General features: G+C 44.0%; 1 protein-coding gene across 1 annotated transcript in view; it reads right to left on the minus strand.

Moving 5' to 3' along the window:
* The window catches only part of GLP2R (glucagon like peptide 2 receptor), a 972379-nt gene that overhangs the window by 418599 nt on the left and 531854 nt on the right, over positions 1-21926 (minus strand). The window contains exon 5 of the mRNA XM_078654772.1: positions 10955-11061. Within this exon, the coding sequence (XP_078510898.1) occupies positions 10955-11061 (107 nt within the window). The remainder of the gene's footprint in view (positions 1-10954; positions 11062-21926) is intronic.

Genomic DNA, 21926 nt, shown 5'->3' on the forward strand with positions numbered 1-21926 from the left:
CGTTTCTTGGTACTTATTCTGGCAGACAATTACATTTAATCCAATTACATAAGTTGTGCCATACTGTTTCCGCTGTTGCTTTAGCTTTAACCTACTAACCCTTGTTCTGTGCTGTTTCTTACCACTTAAATCCTCTCTTGCTTGAAAATTTCTCCCCCCCTTACTCCTTACCCCCCCTCACCCCTCTTGTCCCCCCTCCCCACACTAGCCAACCCCCCACCCTCCCCTCTACTGGCAAATAGGTCAGGGTGACCTATGTGTGATTGCTTTCGGTTGTTGAGGCCGCGCCGCTCTCCCTCACTCCCCCATTACCTTGTGCTCCCTCATGTCCACCCGTGCCTACCCCTATTCCCCCTCTCCTTATTTATTTATTCATACCCCCCCCATTCGCCTCTATTGCCCCTTTTGCTTCAGCTCAGCCCATAGCCTCACCTCTCTAAAAAAAAGTGCCCTTAACGAAAATCCTGATATATACTATCGTTCTATCAGATTTCCTAAATTATGGCTCATTTTGCGCTTTTTACCTCCCCCTTTGATCCTTAAGTTCCTCTAGGAATTGCTGCGCTTTAATTTCGGATAGGAACATTCTCACGGCTCCCTTGGTCACTACCTTCAATCTGGCAGGGAATAGTAGATATGCCTCTGATCCGATAGACTGAAAAGGCTTTATTAATTGCCTGAGCCTCCATCTCCTTTCCACTGTCACGTGGCAGAAGTCAGGCCTGGCAAAAAAAGTAATGCCCTCAAATGTCCGTTTGCTATCAGGTCTTGCCTTGTCCATTATTTCTTGCCTAAGAAGATAGTTCCCAACATTTATAAGTATTGCCCTTGGGAGAGGTGTTCCTCTCTCTTTCTTCTGCTTAAAGGGGAACCTGTGTGCGCGCTGAACTTCCTTCTCCCACTGCCATTCAGATTCAGGAAAGGCCACTTTCAATAGTTTGACAACAAAACTCATAATGTCCTGCCCCTCGCTTCCTTCTTCAACGCCCAAAAGACGGATGTTATTGCGCCTTTGGCGATTTTCAAAATCCTCAAGTTTCCATTGTAAGTCCTCCGTTATCTTTTCTTGTGTGTCTTTGAAATTTTGCCAGGTGCTCATATCCTCCTCTAGTTTCCCCGTTCTCTCCTCAACCTCGGTAACTCTGGCAGACATTTCATCGTATAACTTATTAACCTTTTTCATAGTGTTATGGATTTTTTTTGTGGTTTGTCTTGCCCTGCGGCTTTCAGTTCTCGCCTCCCCCTGCATTTGTTTTAATGTATCAAATAACATATCAAACGGGGCCTGAGGTGGGGCATTCTCAGGAGGTGCTTTTCTAGTAGCGCCCAGGGAATTGTTGCCTTCTTGGTGAGGCTGCGAAGTAGCAGAATAATCCCATGCCAATTTGCAGCCAAAGTCACTGAGGGGTGCAGTGCCCGAACCCGAGCCTGAACCATGCCTCTTTAAATGCGGCCGTCTCTTTTTCTGAGTGCTTTGTCTATCTGAGGAGCTAGAACGTGAAGGTGAGCCCTCCTCTGAGCTAACGTCACTAGTTCTAGTGGTATCTGTATCCTCAAATGGTGAAAAGAAGCATTCTCCCTCACCATAGCCTTCGCCGTCTTTTTTTTCCAATGTTGCAGTACTCCCCCATGTGCCACTAGCCTGCAGAGGTGAATTGAGCTCGGCCTCAACCTGCAGCAGAGCCTCCATCATGCCAGCATTTCCTGTGCTGTTGCTTGCCATCTCTAAAACATTGCTGTCTGCCCGCCCCTGTAGTTATTATATTAATATATTCCCTCACAAATTAATAACCAAAACACATTTACCACTCAACAAGATTTTAGGTGACTCTGCACATTGCACAAAATGTTCTACTACACATTAGTATACAGTGCTTCTATCAGAATGATTCCTAAATGTTCACAAAACTCACTGTGAGACTCTAGACAACCAACACTATCCATTGCATTTTACCAAAACACATTTCACAGTCTAGAATGAGTACTGCATGTTAATGTAGAAACTTGAGTCATTTTTGCAAATAAATAAAAAATAACTGGTTTCTAATTCTACAAAAACATGAGAACAGCATAGTTATCTGTCTGCAAGCACATAAAATACACAAATGCTTATCTCAGAATGCTCTTTAAATACACACTCACTAACAATAAAATTCTAGAGAAAAAAAAGTATTCCCTGCACTTTAGCAGGACAAACACATTAATCTGATTAAAATCAAAATGCACTACATACATTCCCTGACAAATTAATAACTCACCTTTCAAATTGTTTTGTAGAATAAGAGGTATATCAGTCTTACACAGAATCTCTGGTTTGAACACCTCTCACCAGAACCAAAGAATGGCACAGTTTCCCTCTCATTTTCAACACATATACACCTTCGCATCAAATCACATTGCTTCCCTCATTAATTCAAAAGCAAACACACATTTCTATTGGTTACACATTTCAATCCTTTCCAAATGTCATAAATTTCAACCCTCCCCCCATTCTGCCTTCTGCCTGTTACCATAAAAACACTTCATGGAACACTTAACTGAGCACACAGGTCAACAGTTCGTCACACAATGTTGCTAATAAAAACAGCAAGTGTGCTTGACTTCTCAATATACCAGCTTATCCTATGTAATGTTCTTTTCAATCTCTTTTTGTTAAACAATATGAATCATGCTTTTTAAAAAAACAGAAACATGCACCCTAGTTTTCAGTGTAGAATGTTGTCAAACAACCAATGATTTATTTTCTTTTTTCAACACTGCATGTTATCCACCATTTTAGAAAATCTTGGGGCCAGATGTAGGTCGCCAATTACCGGTCGGTAACGGCCGATTTCGGCCGTTACCGACCGGTAATTGGTTTTCGAGATGTAAGGGCAAATATTTTACAGATTCTGTAAATTTACCGAAACGGTAAATTTACCGAATCTGTAAAATACCAAATCGGTAATTTTACCGATTCGGTAAAACCCAGATGTAGGTAGCACTGTTGACAGTGCTACAGGCCTTCAGAATTCGGTATTTTAGCACCCAACCCAATTGGGTGGTAAAATACCGAATGCAGGTGTGCATGTCCCCTTAGGGCATGTCTGTGTGCCACATGGCACACATGCCTGTATTTGGGGTGCTAGAGGGTGTCAAAGTGACACCCCCTGCACCCTTGCTGAAATCGGTATTTACCGAATCTGTAAATACCGATTCAGTAATGCCCATTGATTCCTATGGGCTTCAATGCCCATAGGAATCAATGGGCATTACCGAATCGGTATTTACAGAATCGGTAAATACCGAATCTTAACGATTCGGTATTTACCGAATCAGAAATACCTACATCTCCCCCCCTCTATTTTACCACCTCTTAAATACCGATTCGGTGTGAATCGGTATTTAAGAGGTGGTAAATTAAAATTACTTACATCTGGCCCTTGGTTTTCAAACTGCCACTTCATTTACAGAGACCATTTGAGTGTATCCAGACTTCCCTTCAGGATGCATAGAGTGTGTATTGTGGGACACAGCTATATTTTCTGGAGCCAAAGGTATGCAGAACACAAAGGAATTTACAAAGCCCTAGGTTTACCAAATGTAGACATGAATGGATTGGACAAAGACGGTTAAAGTGGCACCAATTGATCCCATTGGTTAAATCTTTTTTGCATCTCTAACACCCTGACCTCATAATTGTGCACTGTGGACCTAGGCACTTTGACTGGGGTAGGTCTAGAAATGCTTATGAAGGACACCTTTGGAGAACTGATGTTACTTTTACCCCAACTACCTTTGTCTATTCTAACATGCGCCAAAGGCAGAAATGGAACTGGTCCAATCAATTTTGTCTACAGATTGAGAAAGCTAGGAAATATGTGAATAAATCTGTTTCTGCTTTTCTCAGAGACTATAGAATGGGGTCCATTTACCACAACAATCTGCGTTTCAATATGCATGGCATCTATAGGAGAGATGGTGTACATTTAACAGATGAGGGGAACAGAGTCTTCCTCTGGAACTTTAGACTCTGCATTGGTACTTACTTTTAGGTACTAAAATCTCCCAATGAACACAAGGGTTCTTTTTAGAGCCACCTAACAACTAAACACATAAGCTTCATGTATATTTGAAAAATATTATTTGTTTTCTGGCTAGGAGTCATGCACCCAACGCGTCAAAGTCGTACAGCCAACGTGTGTAAGTTGTGCACTGCACGTGCTGGAGTCACGCACCCTACAGGTTAGAAGTCGTGCATCCAGCGAGGGCAAACCAGGGGCCGCACTGATTGCCGCTTCGGGTGCGCAACTCCTAATTTTACAGTAAAAAAAAAATTTGCCCCATCACTAATTTTTATTATCCCCGGGGACCCCATCCCCCGTGGCTTATATAATACGTTGGGGACCGTGGGGGATCCCCAATGCCCCCACGGTCCCAGCCGGCTCCCCGCGTCCTTTGGGAGCCGTCATTGCTTTTCCTGAGGGAGAGCAGCTAACATGAGGGGGGCCTCAGAGCCCCCCTCAATTAATGTTTTGAAGCCCCTAAGAGCTCCCATTACCCTTTTTAAACAAGCCCCAGGGGTGGCAGTCCCCGGGGCTGCGGGGGGCCCCATGAGCCCCCGCATATATTTTGGTGCATCCCCGGCGGGGATTTGGCCCCCCCGGGGCTAATAACCTTTAAAGCTCTGGAGCCCACGCTTCGTTTTTTTTTCAGCAGCGAAATGCGCGTAAGAGGCGCATCCCTCAATTTTTTTTTTTAAGTAAAAAAAAATGTGGCCAAGGGGGTCCTTCAGGGAGGTCACAGTGTATCTATCCTGCAACCTTTTCGCGTTTTGCACACATATTCCACACACATATTCCACAGACTTCTACCGAGGCATAAATGGCTGCCAACAGTTTCTAGTTTTGAATGTTGACAACCACTTGACAGCCAATTAGCATTCAGCACGTGATCAGGAGGGTGCGCTTATGGTGCGCTCATGGTACGCGCAGGATGCGCTGATCCACCTTGCCCATAGATGTATAAATGGTTTTAACTGTAATTTTCTCAGGAACTACTGAACGGATTTACATCAAATAAGCAAAAGGCACGAGTCTGAACCAAGGACAACCTCTTTGCCAAATTTGGTGTAATTCAGCAGTTCAGGCTGTAGCTACGGCTAAAGGTCCTATGGGAAATTGAGTGGGGAAAACACGTTTTGGGACCCACCCATTTTACTCGGCTCCCACTTGACGAATCACCCCCAATCTTTCAGGATAGAAGCAGTCCGGAGCTGGCCAAAGTTTGGAAGATTTCACGCCGATTTGTCAATTGGCGCCAAATTTATTACAAATAGAATGTTGCGGATTTCCTATGGGTAATAGGTCCTAATTATAACTATGTACTGGTGACCGCCAGTAGATAATATATATATATATATATATATATATATCCAAACACTGCAGGAAATCCCTTTGAAGAAGGCCACAGGAAGAATTGATAGGTATCACGTAGTTTAATGGCAGCATGCAAACAGGCGATTAAACGGAACCCCCAACCAAAATCCTTACGCCAGACGCGTTTCGGGAGTCACAAAGTCCCTTCTTCTGTGGCGTGTTGTTCACAGGAAATGAAAGCGCTCTTGCATTGCGCACCCTTCAATTTAAACACCTGCCACAGTGGGCGTGGCCGAACACACAGCCTTCTGGTTGTTGTGGTGCGCTGCGTGAAATCCCAGGTGGGCTCGCTGTTCATTTTCAAAATAAAACAAAGTTAGTGTCCCCAGTGGGTAGGTGCGGGCACCGGGAATCACCTGCCCCGCTTTTTTGCTGACATTGTGAAAGAGCGGGCACCACCCTGCCGAGGCGCCAGCCCATCTTCCTTCTTCCACCTCAAACACCCGATAGGCACTTGAGAAGACCCGCACCGCAGCGGTGGGCCTTCATTCACGACCGGGAAAGGCCGTATTTAATCCAAACACTGCAGGAAATCCCTTTGAAGAAGGCCACAGGAAGAATTGATAGGTATCACGTAGTTTAATGGCAGCATGCAAACAGGCGATTAAACAGAACCCCCAACCAAAATCCTTACGCCAGACGCGTTTCGGGAGTCACAAAGTCCCTTCTTCTGTGGCGTGTTGTTCACAGGACATGAAAGCGCCCTTGCATTGCGCACCCTTCAATTTAAACACCTGCCACAGTGGGCGTGGCCGAACACACGGCCTTCTGGTTGTTGTGGTGCGCTGCGTGAAATCCCAGGTGGGCTCGCTGTTCATTTTCAAAATAAAACAAAGTTAGTGTCCCCAGTGGGTAGGTGCGGGCACCGGGAATCACCTGCCCCGCTTTTTTGCCGACATTGTGAAAGAGCGGGCACCACCCTGCCGAGGCGCCAGCCCATCTTCCTTCTTCCACCTCAAACACCCGATAGGCACTTGAGAAGACCCGCACCGCAGCGGTGGGCCTTCATTCACGACCGGGAAAGGCCGTATTTAATCCAAACACTGCAGGAAATCCCTTTGAAGAAGGCCACAGGAAGAATTGATAGGTATCACGTAGTTTAATGGCAGCATGCAAACAGGCGATTAAACGGAACCCCCAACCAAAATCCTTACGCCAGACGCGTTTCGGGAGTCACAAAGTCCCTTCTTCTGTGGCGTGTTGTTCACAGGAAATGAAAGCGCTCTTGCATTGCGCACCCTTCAATTTAAACACCTGCCACAGTGGGCGTGGCCGAACACACGGCCTTCTGGTTGTTGTGGTGCGCTGCGTGAAATCCCAGGTGGGCTTGCTGTTCATTTTCAAAATAAAACAAAGTTAGTGTCCCCAGTGGGTAGGTGCGGGCACCGGGAATCACCTGCCCCGCTTTTTTGCTGACATTGTGAAAGAGCGGGCACCACCCTGCCGAGGCGCCAGCCCATCTTCCTTCTTCCACCTCAAACACCCGATAGGCACTTGAGAAGACCCGCACCGCAGCGGTGGGCCTTCATTCACGACCGGGAAAGGCCGTATGTAATCCAAACACTGCAGGAAATCCCATTGAAGAAGGCCACAGGAAGAATTGATAGGTATCACGTAGTTTAATGGCAGCATGCAAACAGGCGATTAAACGGAACCCCCAACCAAAATCCTTACGCCAGACGCGTTTCGGGAGTCACAAAGTCCCTTCTTCTGTGGCGTGTTGTTCACAGGAAATGAAAGCGCTCTTGCATTGCGCACCCTTCAATTTAAACACCTGCCACAGTGGGCGTGGCCGAACACACGGCCTTCTGGTTGTTGTGGTGCGCTGCGTGAAATCCCAGGTGGGCTCGCTGTTCATTTTCAAAATAAAATAAAGTTAGTGTCCCCAGTGGGTAGGTGCGGGCACCGGGAATCACCTGCCCCGCTTTTTTGCCGACATTGTGAAAGAGCGGGCACCACCCTGCCGAGGCGCCAGCCCATCTTCCTTCTTCCACCTCAAACACCCGATAGGCACTTGAGAAGACCCGCACCGCAGCGGTGGGCCTTCATTCACGACCGGGAAAGGCCGTATTTAATCCAAACACTGCAGGAAATCCCTTTGAAGAAGGCCACAGGAAGAATTGATAGGTATCACGTAGTTTAATGGCAGCATGCAAACAGGCGATTAAACGGAACCCCCAACCAAAATCCTTACGCCAGACGCGTTTCGGGAGTCACAAAGTCCCTTCTTCTGTGGCGTGTTGTTCACAGGAAATGAAAGCGCTCTTGCATTGCGCACCCTTCAATTTAAACACCTGCCACAGTGGGCGTGGCCGAACACACGGCCTTCTGGTTGTTGTGGTGCGCTGCGTGAAATCCCAGGTGGGCTCGCTGTTCATTTTCAAAATAAAACAAAGTTAGTGTCCCCAGTGGGTAGGTGCGGGCACCGGGAATCACCTGCCCCGCTTTTTTTTTTTCCTTCTTCCACCTCAAACACCCGATAGGGCGATAAGCCCGAAACGCGTTGCTGTTGTCGTGAATAAAAACTATATCTTGCTGTACCTGGCTGGTTCGTCTCCTTCCATTGGTGTCACGCCGGGCTGTGCCGTGCCAAGCTGTGTGGAGCTGATTTTGCATATATATATATATATATATATATATATTTATATATATATTTGGAGTTAATCATGTCCAGATGTGATGGTATGTGGCTTTAAGCGCCCCATAATGATTCGTATTGAATTTAAATATGTTGAAGTCACAACCATTATGGAATGCATGCATTACGACATGCAATTATAATATGGCGGATGCCCATATAGAACTTAATCATGCCTAAATATGGTACCTCAAGCTACTAACACCGACTAGTTTCAAATGAAAATGTGTTATATTACATCATTATCACCAATGTATTAAGATGTACCGCCATAATAGGGTGGATGCCCATTATGGACTCAACTATGTTTAGATCGTAACTTTTATTATTATTGACAACGCAAAACATGTGATGGTGCAGGGTTTCACAAAAAGAAACCTGCTCAAAGTGATACCCCCATAATATGTACTAACAGTAAGTAGTTGTAGAAAACTAACGTACACCCAACATGAACACAAGGGAAATTTGCTTTATACATGCCAGAACTAACACATAAATAAAATAATATTGTAATAACATTTGTGGTTTGAAAGAAACGAGAAATGCTGCAATGACTACGCCGCATGAGCATCAGTGATTTGCATGTTGCATCCTGCTTTGGAATAATAAACTATACCGCTTTTTATACTAAGCTTATGCAGGTAATATTAATGGGAAAATAGTGCAAGGTGGGAGGTAAACAGAGAGGGCTTCATTATCATATAATTAATAAATGTTAATTTTCATTCACTTTAGTGTGCTGGATGAAATTGCCATCTTCCTAAAGTTGGCTAAAGTGGAGGGGGCAATTCGAGGAGTGACTCCGATCTGTCAGAGGCAAGACAAGCATGCTGTGCACGGCAGATGACATGAAAAAGTTGAAGGCCAGAGTATTGAGCGACTACCAAGTGGTGTACCCAGTCGTGGGACTGCTGATTCATTCTACGGATGATATTGAATAATGAATGGAGAATGTTAAATTTGTATCATACAAAGTAAATGTGAGAACAAACTAAGACCCAAACCCTGGGAACTAATATAGAACAATAAATTAATTGAATTGGAGATGAAGTCACAGTGGTGGGACAATGCCACCTCCCAAGCCCACCAATCTCTTTGCGAGTTTGATGAAAGTTTGCAACAATTGTGGGATGGACGTCAATTTTGGGGTATAATTGGGGTGCCTTTAGGGATGTGGTTAGAGCTTAGGATGGCAGGAGAGAAGAAGGGAGATGCGTCACTGTTCATCGGTTTGCAGAGAGGCTTCGCTGTTCCTGTTCTTTTACCCTATGTTCCCTGATTCTATTCTGCGGAACACACAACATTTCCTAGGCCGAGGGGGTGGTTTTCCTACAGACGAATAGGTTTGTATGTTTGTATTTAGTTAAACTCTTTCTCAACGTTTACTTATAAATGTATGTTGCCCCTGAAACGTTTGTCACTTTACCTATCTACTCCGTCAATGATATACTGATATGCAATTTTAGATGAAACTATTGTTTCTTCATCTATCCCCTCCATTAGGTGTATTATGTTTCGCATATATTTTTGCTGAAACTTTTGTCTCTTACTCTATCCACTCCTCATGTATAATGTCCTTATTATGAGATGAGATCGTATTCATTTAAATTTTGCAGATATTGTCTCCTTTGGTGAATTTTGTTATTTAATCTGTGACTGTATGCATTGAGCATTTGAAAATTAACTGAGATAAAGTTTATAAACCTTATTGAGTGTCTGTGATTGTTAAGTTAACTGAATTTATATTAGAGAGTGTTATCATTGCCATCAACTATTCAACTAATTGGTCCATCAACCAAATGGAAGGAAAGTTAATTGTAAAGGTTAGTTATTAAAATATTGCCTCCTTTGAATTAAAAGAATGTGAACGTACATATGAATTGACCCCAGCACATCAGGGATTCTGGGAGAATGTGTACGGGCCATTGTAGTATGATCTTATTGAGTATTGATCCCTGATCAATTATTGGTGTCGCGCTGGATCATATGTGTAAGAAGGACATATGTCTTGGGAGTGTCAATATTATGATAAATCACGTATTTAATTTATTCTGATGCAATTATGGAATACGATATGTCGTTATAATATGGCGGTTGTGGTGCATATGATCCTGTTAAGTTTAAAACTTTTTTTTTTGCATCACGACTACTGACCACTGAATTGTGCTTAATAACGTGACTCATAATGTGATTGACAAAGGCGTGTCTGTCCGTGTACTCATGGTAATTAAACAAGTGTTTTTTCTTTCCTGTGACTGATATATATACTTTTTACTTTGCTACCTTCATTAAGCCACTAACACCACGCTGTGGGAATGCATTTATTTTGCTTCTAATTAGCGGACATTTAACTGAATGCACTGGTTAGGAAATAATTGTCTTGTTACAGGCTTAATAAATTATATTTTGAACCTCTTTTGCTGCTTTATTAAATTAACCGAAATTATGTTGGATTGCCCTTGTATTTCTGGATGTCTTTTCTCTAGGTGTGAAGTGATTAAACGTGGTTAACATATTTCAATATGCTCTTAACAGTTGTTCACCACAAGGCTGGACATGGCAATATTTCACTTCCTGAGAAATGATGTGTAAAGTCTGAGCACTTCTCTCTAAGTCATCTCTTCCTATCTGTAGCAATACTTCTTTGATGATGGAAAATCGAAGCAATCGCATAAGATGAATGGCTGTGTAGTAGATACATCACACGGCTTGTGGCAAGAATCTTTCACTTTATGAATCGGGCATGCAACTTGATGGTCGTCGTGCACCATTAAGATTTAAATGCAACTTTTGCTGGGAAGAGATAAACCATATGTCGTAAAATAGTAAAGTATTACATGCATGCATTTCAGTGGTCTTCAGTGAACTCCAAGCGGTAAAAACATTTATTTTGACTGACCTGAAGACTGACAGGATGAGGAGAGCCAGCAGCAACACTGCCAACGAGATGGAATAGCCAACAGTGTAGAGTAATTGTAATGTGGACAGCACAGAATAGACTTCGTCCTAAAACCAAACCCGAAGAAAAATAACATGAAATAGGCGAAAATTCAATTGAAAGCTAAAAAAAATTCAAAAGAAAGTGTGTCTATCATGAACAACTGGTATTTTGCTTGATTTAGGCCCTCATTACACAATCCCCGTTAACTGCTCGATGAGATCCCACGGATGTAATGTAGTATGAGCAGTGGTATGGGAAAGTAGTACTTTAGTAATACTCATGTAAGTACTTTGACACGCCTTTGTGAATCAGCTCTGATATGTCCAACTCCCTACGAGTAAAAGTACAAGGACTGCACATGTCCCTTCCATCTGTAGTGATTGAATATGAATATTCCCTGAGCCACTTCAGAAAGGCATACGAAAGTACTACAGAAGTACTACCTTAAATATTCCAAAATGCCTTTGTGAATAGGTCAACTCTCGTTTTCTTTTACCTGTGAGCCTATTCTACGGGTATACCACAAGTATGCCTAGGTGTTTAAAACGTGTATGTCATTTTATCTTTTACTTTGAGTTTGTTCTTTTTCAATAAAAACATTTCCCTCTATGTGTTTCTTTCTTATACCTATCCTACGATTTGTACCTAGTTTAGTGCACTTTCCCAAACTTGTATTGGCACCTACATCTCAACCTTAATAGTCTATACTAATTGTAAAGGTATCTGCTGAAAATTAATTAAAAAGATTTGTAAATACCTAAAGACCTGCAACTATGTGGGGTGATCAACTCATTTGCATTTATTTCTTTACCTTTCCTCTAATCTTTTTGTTTAATCTGTTTCTTGAAATTTGTAGATATATAAAACATGATACAGACATGAATAAAAGCGACGCGTACCAATTGAAACGACAATTTACATAGTTGAATATTGCATAAAGTCATTACACAGGCGAATAAATTTCCTGTCTTAGTCATATACCAACCTTATGCCAGTATACTTTGTACTACCACAATTTTATATCAACATTCATGGCTTGTCATTGGATCAATATCCAGGCACCATGGAAGGGCACAATTTACTCCCCACGACATTCTATCTGCGCATTTCCATTGACTCCTCTCGGCTAAGCCATAGGGTCATGACTACTATATAAGCAACCAGACCCATTATAACAAAACTATATACATTTTATTTATTTGTTCATTTATTTTGAGTTTTATATAGCTCAAACTTGACCCGTTAGGGTATTAGAGCCCTATACAGTAAATAACAGTATTATACAAAAGACTGGGAGGGGGGCTGGATACATAAGGGATAACGGACAAGTATGTACAATTTACAAACACATTTTGTGAGAAACGCAAGGTCCCAAGTTCCACTGTGGGATGCCTGGAGGTGCCGGGTGGATAGTGACTAGGTACTCCAGGGGATGCACTAGTCGGAGGTAGAGCAAGGTCTCTGGGAAATCAGAAAACAAGGTTTAGGCAAGGAATTTTCCCAATAGTAAGGTTTTCGCATCTTTTTTTAAACGGGCCATAGACGGTATTCTTCTAATGGCGTGCGGGAGTGAATTCCATATTCTTAGTGCAGCCCCAGAGAAGGCCCAATTTTAAGTTTTCTTTTCCCGCAAACGTGCAGGTTGGAGCAAAAGGTCTCTGGTGGACAGGGAGTTTTTGGTACCTCCGGATAACACGAATTTCTGGGCAAAATATGCAGGGGAGTTTGAGAATAATGTCTTGTGCGTGATACATGCCAATTGGAGTTGGATTCTGGCCTCTAGAGGAAGCCAATTCAGAGATTTCAGATCAGGTGAAATGTGGTCGAATTTCCTTGAGCCTGTTAGTAGTCTTGTGGCCGCATTGAGGCAGGCTTTTAAAGGTGCCAGGGAGAGAGGGTAGATCAGCCATATTCTAGTCTGGAGATGACTAGTGCCTGCACTGCCATTTTTAGGTCGGGAGTGTCAAGGAAGGATTTCAATTTCCTTAGGTAGCTCAGGTGGAAACTGACTGATTTGGCCATCGAGTTAATGTGCTCCCGAATGGTCAAGTTGCAGTCAAGGGTTATTCCGAGGGATTAGGCCGAGTCCACAATGGTTGGAGGGCAGTTTAAGGCTGTGATGGCCTAAATCCATATCAGAGTCTCATGGTTTGTTTTCTGAGGTGAGATTAGAAGGAATTCTGTCTTCTTTGCATTGAGTTTGAGTTGGTTGGAGGAGAGCCAGAGGACAGTTAATTTCAAGGCCTCATTCTGGAAAGAATCTCCTTGAGGGAGGAGATTTTGATGTAGATCTGGGTGTCATCAGCGTACATGTGATAGGAGATATTTGCGGTGTATAGTACTTCGGCAAACGGTTCTAGGTAAAAGTTGAAAAGGGTGGGGGACATGGTTGATCCTTGGGGACTCCAATAGTGACCGGAGAGGGAGCGGACAGGTTGCTGTTAATTAAGAATCTCTGTGACCGGTTATGGTGAAAGGACTTGAACCATTCAAGAAAAGCGCCATTCATTCCCGTCCTGAGTTTGAGGCGTTCGAGTAGTATTTTGTGATTGACCGTGTCAAAGGCCGAGGAAAGATCAAGGAGGATTGTTAGACAGGTTTTGCCTTGGTCAAGGGCTTGGAGGGCATCATCAACAATGTGGAGAATGGTGGTTTACGTGCTGTTCCCGGGCCTGAAGCCGGATTGGAAGTCATCTAGTAGATGGAAGTTGGTGATATGCTGTCTTAGCTGCTGTTGCACACACTTCACTATAACTTTGGCTAAGAGAGGGATATTATATATAGATCTAAAGTTGTCAGGGGAGGCAGAATCAAGCAACATTTTTTTTATGATGGGAGGACTTGGCCGGCTTTCAGAGAGTTGGGTATTGATCCCTGAAGAAGGGAGGCATTGATAATTATCGGCAGTTAGACGGGAGTGAGCCTTTAAAGTGGTTGTTAGGGTTTAAGATGGAAAAGATTTCCAAGACAGAGTGTTCGTCATAGAGTTTGAAATTAGTCCAGTGCGCTTGGTGTTGGGTGAGGCCTGTGGGGACGGCGCGGAAGGAAGAGGCAGATCAGGAAGGGGTTGAGAGTAAGTGGCGGACCTGAGTTTGTTTCCTAAGGTTGTGATTTTGTCAGCGAAAAAGGAGGAGAATTCCTCAGATGATATAAATGACTTAGGGGTTTCTTTCGAAGTTTTGGCCAGGTTGTTAGATTGGTGTTTGACCAATTCAAAGAGCTTGCAGGGTCTGTTCTTGGCGTTTCCCGATCTGAAGAATTATTTTTTTGACTTGAGGAGGTTCCTGTTATAGGCATTTCTGGCCTGGGTGAGAAATTTTAAGTGTGCGGTTGAGGGGTGCTGTCTCCATATTCTTTCTGACTGCGGGAAGGATCGCCTCACGTTGTTGAGGGACTCATTGAACCAGGGGTTTCTCTCTTTGGTTTGGGTTCTTTTTAATTTTAGAAGGGCAAGGTCATCAAGAATGTTAGTTATAGTCACAGATTAATAGTCATTGAGGTCACTTAATGATGTGATATGGAGGGGGGAGGTCGGATTTGCAGAGAGCTGCCAGTTCCCTGGGATAGAGGTTCTTGGTGTCTCTAGCCCAGCAATTAGGAAACAGCTGTTGCGTTGCCCTCATCTTGTGGGTGCCAGGTAAAAGGAAAGTGATAACATGGTGGTCATACTAGTCACAAGGGTCTATAGTGATAAGCTTGATTGTTGATTCCTTAGCGATAATCCAGTCTAGAGTGGCGCCTTTCGAGTGTGTGGGGTGAGGAAAAGTGAATTTTGCCCTGTCATGTGTCCCTACGTGTTCCCCATTATATGTTATATGTGCATGATCGATATGCATATTCATCCCTTGACCGAATAAAGACGCAATTATGGTTGTGTCCAACGTTAGTATGCCAGTTATCCAGTCCGCCCTGAAAGCAACAAGTATTAGGCTTATGTTGCCAACGTCTTTACACTGTGCACGTTAATTCATCGAGTTGTCCCCGTTTCTAGGCCTCACAGGGCCCGGACACCAGATTCAAGCCTCAAGTCTCCTGAAACCACTCCGAGGAGCGATGCAGCCCCTCCTGCATCCCTGACCCTTCACTTACTTTCTGCCAAGCAGTGCGGTCCCCGGCCTGGCCTGCCTGCCTGTCTGCCAAGAATATGTTATGCCTCTAGTTATCAGTTCAGCTCCCCGGCTTCACATTCCTAGCTAACGAACCGCATAAACATCTTCATTTATAGTCTAGTCTTTCTGTCTCCATGCAAGAGAATTACTGAATAAATGTCCATAGAAGATTCATAGCACACACAATACATTAAGAAATATATGCATGCACTAGCCTTAGTGACAAGTAGCCTTTGCCCTGATGACTTTTAGATTCTATCAACATGTTCTCCAAACACGAGATATCAGATATGCTATAGGTACATGTCGTCCTGACATCCCAGACTTTAGTCTCCTCTTCTAGTGCCAGAAGTCAGAGCCCCCAGCTCTCCCCAGTTACACGTCATGGCCCGTTTTGCGCGCACCAGTAGGTTAAAGGTTCCAGCTGCCCAGGTAGCCCCCTCCATGTATCCACCCACTTATGACACTTCTGTTACGTCTACATCACATGTCTCCGTGCACGCCCTGTGCACGCCTTCTTTTCACGCCCATATGTTCTTATCTTTCGTTTGTCACTTGTTACGCCTACTGTATTCAATGCAATTGTACTGTTTTACTATATATACTGTATAATGTTAATGAGACGTTGCAGCTGCCATTCCATTCCATGCCATCCTTTTCCTGAGGCTCGAGCCATCTGATTAAATCCTGTTTGACTCAGACACCACGGATTTTGCCTCTTATTTATTGAGCTATCCTTTTCATTTAATGCATAGAAAAATAGTACCGGTAATTATTTATTTATTTACCACATAATGGCGCCCGAATAGGGACGAGCCCCTTCCCCACGCGCCGGCGATGTAACGCAGGCCCCCTGACCCTTCTACAGCCGTGACGGACCTCTACTGTGCACGTGCAGATATTTCTGCTTCAAGTCTCCCTCAGGCCCACGGAGGAGACGGAGACTGCGGTCCGGCATCCAGACGAGGCGGTGAGGAAGGCGGGTCGTCCCGACCAGAGCCCAAGCCGAGAGAGCAAGGTCCGAGGTATCCAGAGGCCCACCTGTTTCCGAAGCCCGAAGCGCATGCGTAGTGTGTAGCAGTAACCAGACGTCGTAGCAGTCCAGTCCAGTCCGAGGCCTTCAGTTTTGCTTCCCGGTGAGTACCGTTGCTGGGGAAGTATCTAGACGGGTTATGCCCGGTCCGACGGGTTTGGGTACACAGATCCGGTCCGACGTGTTCACTTAGGTGGATACGGTATGACGTGTCTCTTTAGGAGACCGGTATGTTCTGTACTGTTTTAGCAGTGCATCCAGTAATTCTAGTAAGTCTGTTCTCGAGAAAATTCAAGTATTATGTTTTCAATGTATTTAGTAGTCTGTTATTAATGTGTTTTTGCTGTCGTGGTATGAGTGATTGTTTTTGCTATTCATTACTGTGTTTATTGTGTATTGTGTTCAAGTTCAAGTACGGTTCAAATATGCCGCTGTTTTCTAAGTTACGTCAGATAAAAACCAGAAAAGGGTTACTCGAAGAATCAGTTCCTGTCCCTCCTAGGGACAGTCCTGGACATTTCATGTACCATAAGCATGGCTTAGATGCCATACTGTATCTAGATTTATGGGTGGATTATACTAAAGATCTCGAAGAGAAATATAGATGGCCTGTTTCAGGAACATGGGATGCCGAGTGCATCATGAGAGTAGAAGAAGCATTATGGAAAAAGAAAGCCAGACAATCCCAGAAAGATGCCATAGAATTATGGCGTAAAGAATCCCATAAGAGAACTGAAAAGGAATTCAGAAAAGCAGAACTAAGTAGGGAATCTTCAGAAAAAGCCCAAGAAAGGGAATTACTAGAAGAAGGTGAACGAGTTAGAGCAGAACAATCAGACAGACAAAGAAATGCCCTTATAAAAGGCATGTATCCCATTCTCGCCGAGGGTTTGCCTAAGGCGACCCCGGAAACACTCTGTAATTTACCGCCGCCATTGGTCCCGATTAAGCTACGTCATAAACCGACCGCAGCTGAAATTTTCCTTTCTTCCTATTTAGACGACACTGTCCCGGAATATGCTAATACGAATCCTGCTCCGCCTGTTCAACCTCAGCACCCTGTTAATAATGTAATTACTGTTCCTCCAGTCGTGGGTCCCGGGAATCCTGTCCATGTGCCAGTACCCCAGGACCAACCCACATTACGTACACCTGCTTTACCAGTCACGTTACCAGCAGCCGCACATTCAGTATTAATTGACGATTCTAGTTCCGGAGGAGCAGGGGGAGGTATTCCTATCACCCCGCCTCAAACAAAGCGCCTGACGCTGAGAGACGCAGCATTACAGTGTACGCCAAAAGTGGCCACGTACGACGCACTCAAGAAGTACCTTACTGATTGTAGATATGATCCAGTGCCAGGTGAAGATTACATGATATTGCATTCCGTACGTTTACGACGAGTTGCAAACTTTTTGACTACCATGTCAGATATGAAAGAACATTTAGACAGAATATATCATTTCATCCGAACAGGGGAGAAACCAGAAAGTATTCACGAAGCCATGTCACATAGGAAAGTCGAGACTCAAGGCATGATTTTGCAATTTCTAATAAATTGTTTAATAAGAGAACAGGATCGTCCTGATAAAAATCCAGAAGAGATGAAAGTCCTGACAAGATGGAGTGACAATATAGCAGACGGAAAACACAAGACACAGAATAGTATAGAAACAATGTACAGAAAGATTCGTAAAGAAATCATAGGCATACACGAGAGGGAGAAAGCAAGAATAATAGCAGAAAAAGAGAATGACTCTTCAGACGAAGAGGTAGACAACGAGAATCCAACCAGAATAGCGTATGTAGGCAGGACGAGACCTTCTGATAGACACACACGCCTAGACTACAAGAAAGCTTTTCCTCCTCCCGTACCAGAACAGTGTTCTCTTGAACAAATATTCCAGGCTACCGATAAAGTTCTGAAATTACGAATAGGTTACAGTGAGCTTAGTACCATGCATGAACAAGAACTAGCCCGATCAGCAGTTCGATGGACTAGTGATTCTGCCACGTATTCAGACGAAGTAGTGGCTCAAATGTTTCTGAAACTGCCCCCAGCCGAGCAGCGACTGGTGGGTATGTACATGATCCAGCACCTCATTACACAGTATGAGAGTCAGCATTCTGATCCAGGTCCGTTATATAATGTATTGAACGAGTTACTCCTAAACCGATGGAAAGGTCTAGGTACCGATTTAGTTAGTGTCATTTTAGAACAGCGCCACAAATACAGAACGTTCCTGACTCCGCATTTTGTTCCTGTTTCACCCCCATTCTACATAGACAGACAGAATCCGTTGCGAGAAGTGCATCCTGTTAAGGGAACGGGGGGTGAGCTCGAACGAGTATTTGTTTACACCCCTATAACGAAAATAGAACTACTCGAAATGAAAAAGTTAGTGCCCTGTCACGATAAAGATCCAGCAGGGTTCCACCGAGAGTTAAAAGACATGCTCCGTATGGGAGAATACACGTATCCTGATATCATCAAAATGTTAAAGGTCCTGTTGCCTGCGGGCATATATGAAAAACTTAAAGAAAAAGAATGGGAGGTGGGAGAGAAAAAGATTGATTGGACCGCGTTAGAGAATGAAGATAACACACGAGTCCCAGGTACTGGTCTTGGGGCTAAAGCCAAAGAATTGCCCGAACTGTTAATACAAGTCTTGCCAAGATTACTAGCCACGAAAAAGGAAGACTGGGATGCCATCTCAGCCTGTAAACAGAAACAAGACGAAGACACTAGTGATTTTTATTCCAGATTTGAGAAATGTTTCATTATTAATAGCGGTTTGAAGACAAGTAGTGAGTCGTATCCACATCTTTTTGTTACTAAACTAGTTGAGAATTCTTTACCACAAGTTAAAAATCGAGTATTAAAAGTTGAGAGTACATGGCAAGCTAATACCCCGTCCCAAATGCTACAGATGTTACAGTATCACCAGAATAGAATCAGGGAAGAGCAAGAACACGAAAGGAGACGTATGAAGGACACGAAAATGAAAGTATTAGTTGCACAGTCTGTTCCAGCAGATAGTCAGAAGAGGGGTACGAATCAAACTAGTCATTTTGCAGCTCCCGTTAAAGGGACATGCAATTACTGTAAACAGCCAGGTCATTACATAAACGAATGTGCAGTTCTGAAACACAACATAGCTACAGGTAAGACGAAAGAGAGACCGCGTCCTCCTAGACAAGAACATGTTCCGCAGAATTCGCAACCGCCGCAGAACGCACAACAGACAGTTACAGTACCGCAGCCTATAGCTGCCACGCAACACGTTACACAGCAGATGTACCAGTACGCACAGTCAGATTATCCAGAATATCAGCAGTATTCATGAAACAGCCTAGAGAGGGAGGTTGGCTTGCCTCTCATCGAGGTTCCTGTAGATCAAGAGGGTCCCTATGTACACAGTCAAGTATTAGGGAAAGACAGAAAGTTTCTGATTGATACAGGGGCAAGTAGGACTACCATCAGTCATGACGAGGTTCCAGGGGCTCCACTCTCAGGCTCAAGAAATGTTTCCCTGGGATTTTCAGGAAAGCCTATTGTTAATGAAATATCGAAACCAGTTTCCCTAGAAGTTGGTCCATTGTCCCGAATTACAGACTTGTTACTTACGAAATCATGTCCAGAAAATTTACTTGGTATTAAAACATTGAAAGAATTAGTTGCAGTCATATGTTGTTCTCCGGAAGGAGTGAGATTGTTTTTACGTGATTTCAAAGGTCATTATGTGTTACGTGATTTTGATCCAAGATTACTGAATGTACCACAGCATTTATGGGCGCAAGGTCCAACTGATGTAGGTTGTATGCACATTACACCATATCGTGTCACTCTGAAACAAGGAGTTGTATTACCACGAATCCGACAATATAAGTTGCCACCTGAGGCTGTAGCAGCCTTATCGAAAATTATTGACAAGCTCATTGCTCAAGGAGTAGTTGTAGAAACTGACTTCAATGTATGTAATTCTCCTATCATTCCGATTCTTAAACGTACTGACCCAAATGCACCTCCAGTTTATCGATTAGTGATTGACCTTCGAGAACTTAATAAATGTATCATACCCCAGTACCCAGTGGTTCCAGATATCTCTTCCCTATTGACTGCCATTGATTCTGAAGCTACGCTCTTTACTGTTATTGATCTCAAGAACGCATTTTTTAGTGTCCCCATTCATCAAGACAGCCAGTTTCTTTTCGGATTCTGTTTAAATGGAAGAAGCTATAAATTCACACGTGCACCTCAAGGTTTCACAGAAAGTCCCAGTATTTACAGTCAAGCACTTAAGAGACAACTAGACAGTATTCACATGCCAACTGACACTGCCCTGCTCCAGTATGTCGATGATCTATTGATCACAGCCCGTACAGAACGTGACTGCGAACGTGCATCACTGACAGTCTTGTATTTTCTGGCAGACATGGGACACAAGGTGTCCCCTTCGAAACTGCAATTCTGTGTACAACAAGTGGTATACCTTGGACACTTGTTGTCCAAGAGGGGTAGACAGTTGACACCTGACCGTATCCAGTTAATAGCACATCTTCCACAGCCCAAGACACAGAAGGAGGTACGAGCTTTTATCGGCCTCACTTCTTACTGCAGACAATGGATTCCTCAGTACGCATACCTAGCCAAACCACTGATACAGTTGACAACACGGGAGGCAGCCACATCGACTGTCCTCCCTTGGACCCAGGAACATACACTTGTTTTCAATGAGTTAAAGAAAGCTTTATGCCAAGCACCTGTGTTAGCGACACCGAACTATAGTAAGCCTTTTACACTTTTTGTTACTGAACGTGATGGTACAGCATTATCTGTTCTCACACAAGATCAAGCAGGACAACACAAGCCTTGTGCTTATTTTTCTAGCACATTAGATCCAGTGGCCCAGGCTCTGCCTGCGTGCCTTAAATCAGTTTCAGCCACACATAGAAATCAGACGCTGCAACGTATTAAATCCTGCTACACTGTTACCCTCGACTGTTTCCAATCCTGCCACACATGTAAATGTAAATGTAGTATACTTGTAAAGCGCACAGCTGCCCCAGCAACGGGGCGTCCCGGCGCTGTATAACTCTGGGGAACCCGTCCTGGCTTTCCCTGTGGGATGGTCCCTTGCTGGGAGTCCCCAAGGTGGAGCCAGGCATCCCCGGAATTGGTGGGGCCGTTGTGGAGATTAGGCAAGCTAATGCCCAGAGTTGCCGAGTGGAACCCCTGATTAGAGTAAGCACCGAATCGAGAATTATCGAGTCCGCTGACCAAGGTCCACGACCCTGCCGCGTCAGGAATTGAACCCTGGTCCCGGGCCGACTTCTGCTCTCGGGCCTGCCGCCTCTAACCAGTGAGCCACACTACTCCACATGATTGTGTGGAAGTTATTAACACCATGACAAAGCCAAGACAAGACTTGACGGACATTGCATTACCTGATCCAGACCTGAAACTTTACGTGGATGGTTCATGTGTGAGGACAAGTACAGGAGAGTTAGTAGCCGCGTATGCAGTGACTACTGAAACTGAAGTTATAGAAACACATCGTATTGACACCCTGTCTGCTCAAGCAGCAGAGCCCATCGCTCTGACCCAAGCCTGCATACGAGCCAAGAACCTGAAAGTAAACATATATACAGATTCACGTTATGCATTCGGAGTCGTACACGACTTTGGAGTCCTCTGGCAAGAAAGAGGTTTCCTGACCTCTCATGGAGCCAAGATTCAGCATGGCTCCCTCATTCAAGCTCTGTTAGAAGCAATACATTTACCGAA

The sequence above is a fragment of the Lissotriton helveticus genome, chromosome 7, assembly GCF_964261635.1.
Source record: "Lissotriton helveticus chromosome 7, aLisHel1.1, whole genome shotgun sequence".
Lineage (NCBI taxonomy): Eukaryota > Metazoa > Chordata > Amphibia > Caudata > Salamandridae > Lissotriton > Lissotriton helveticus.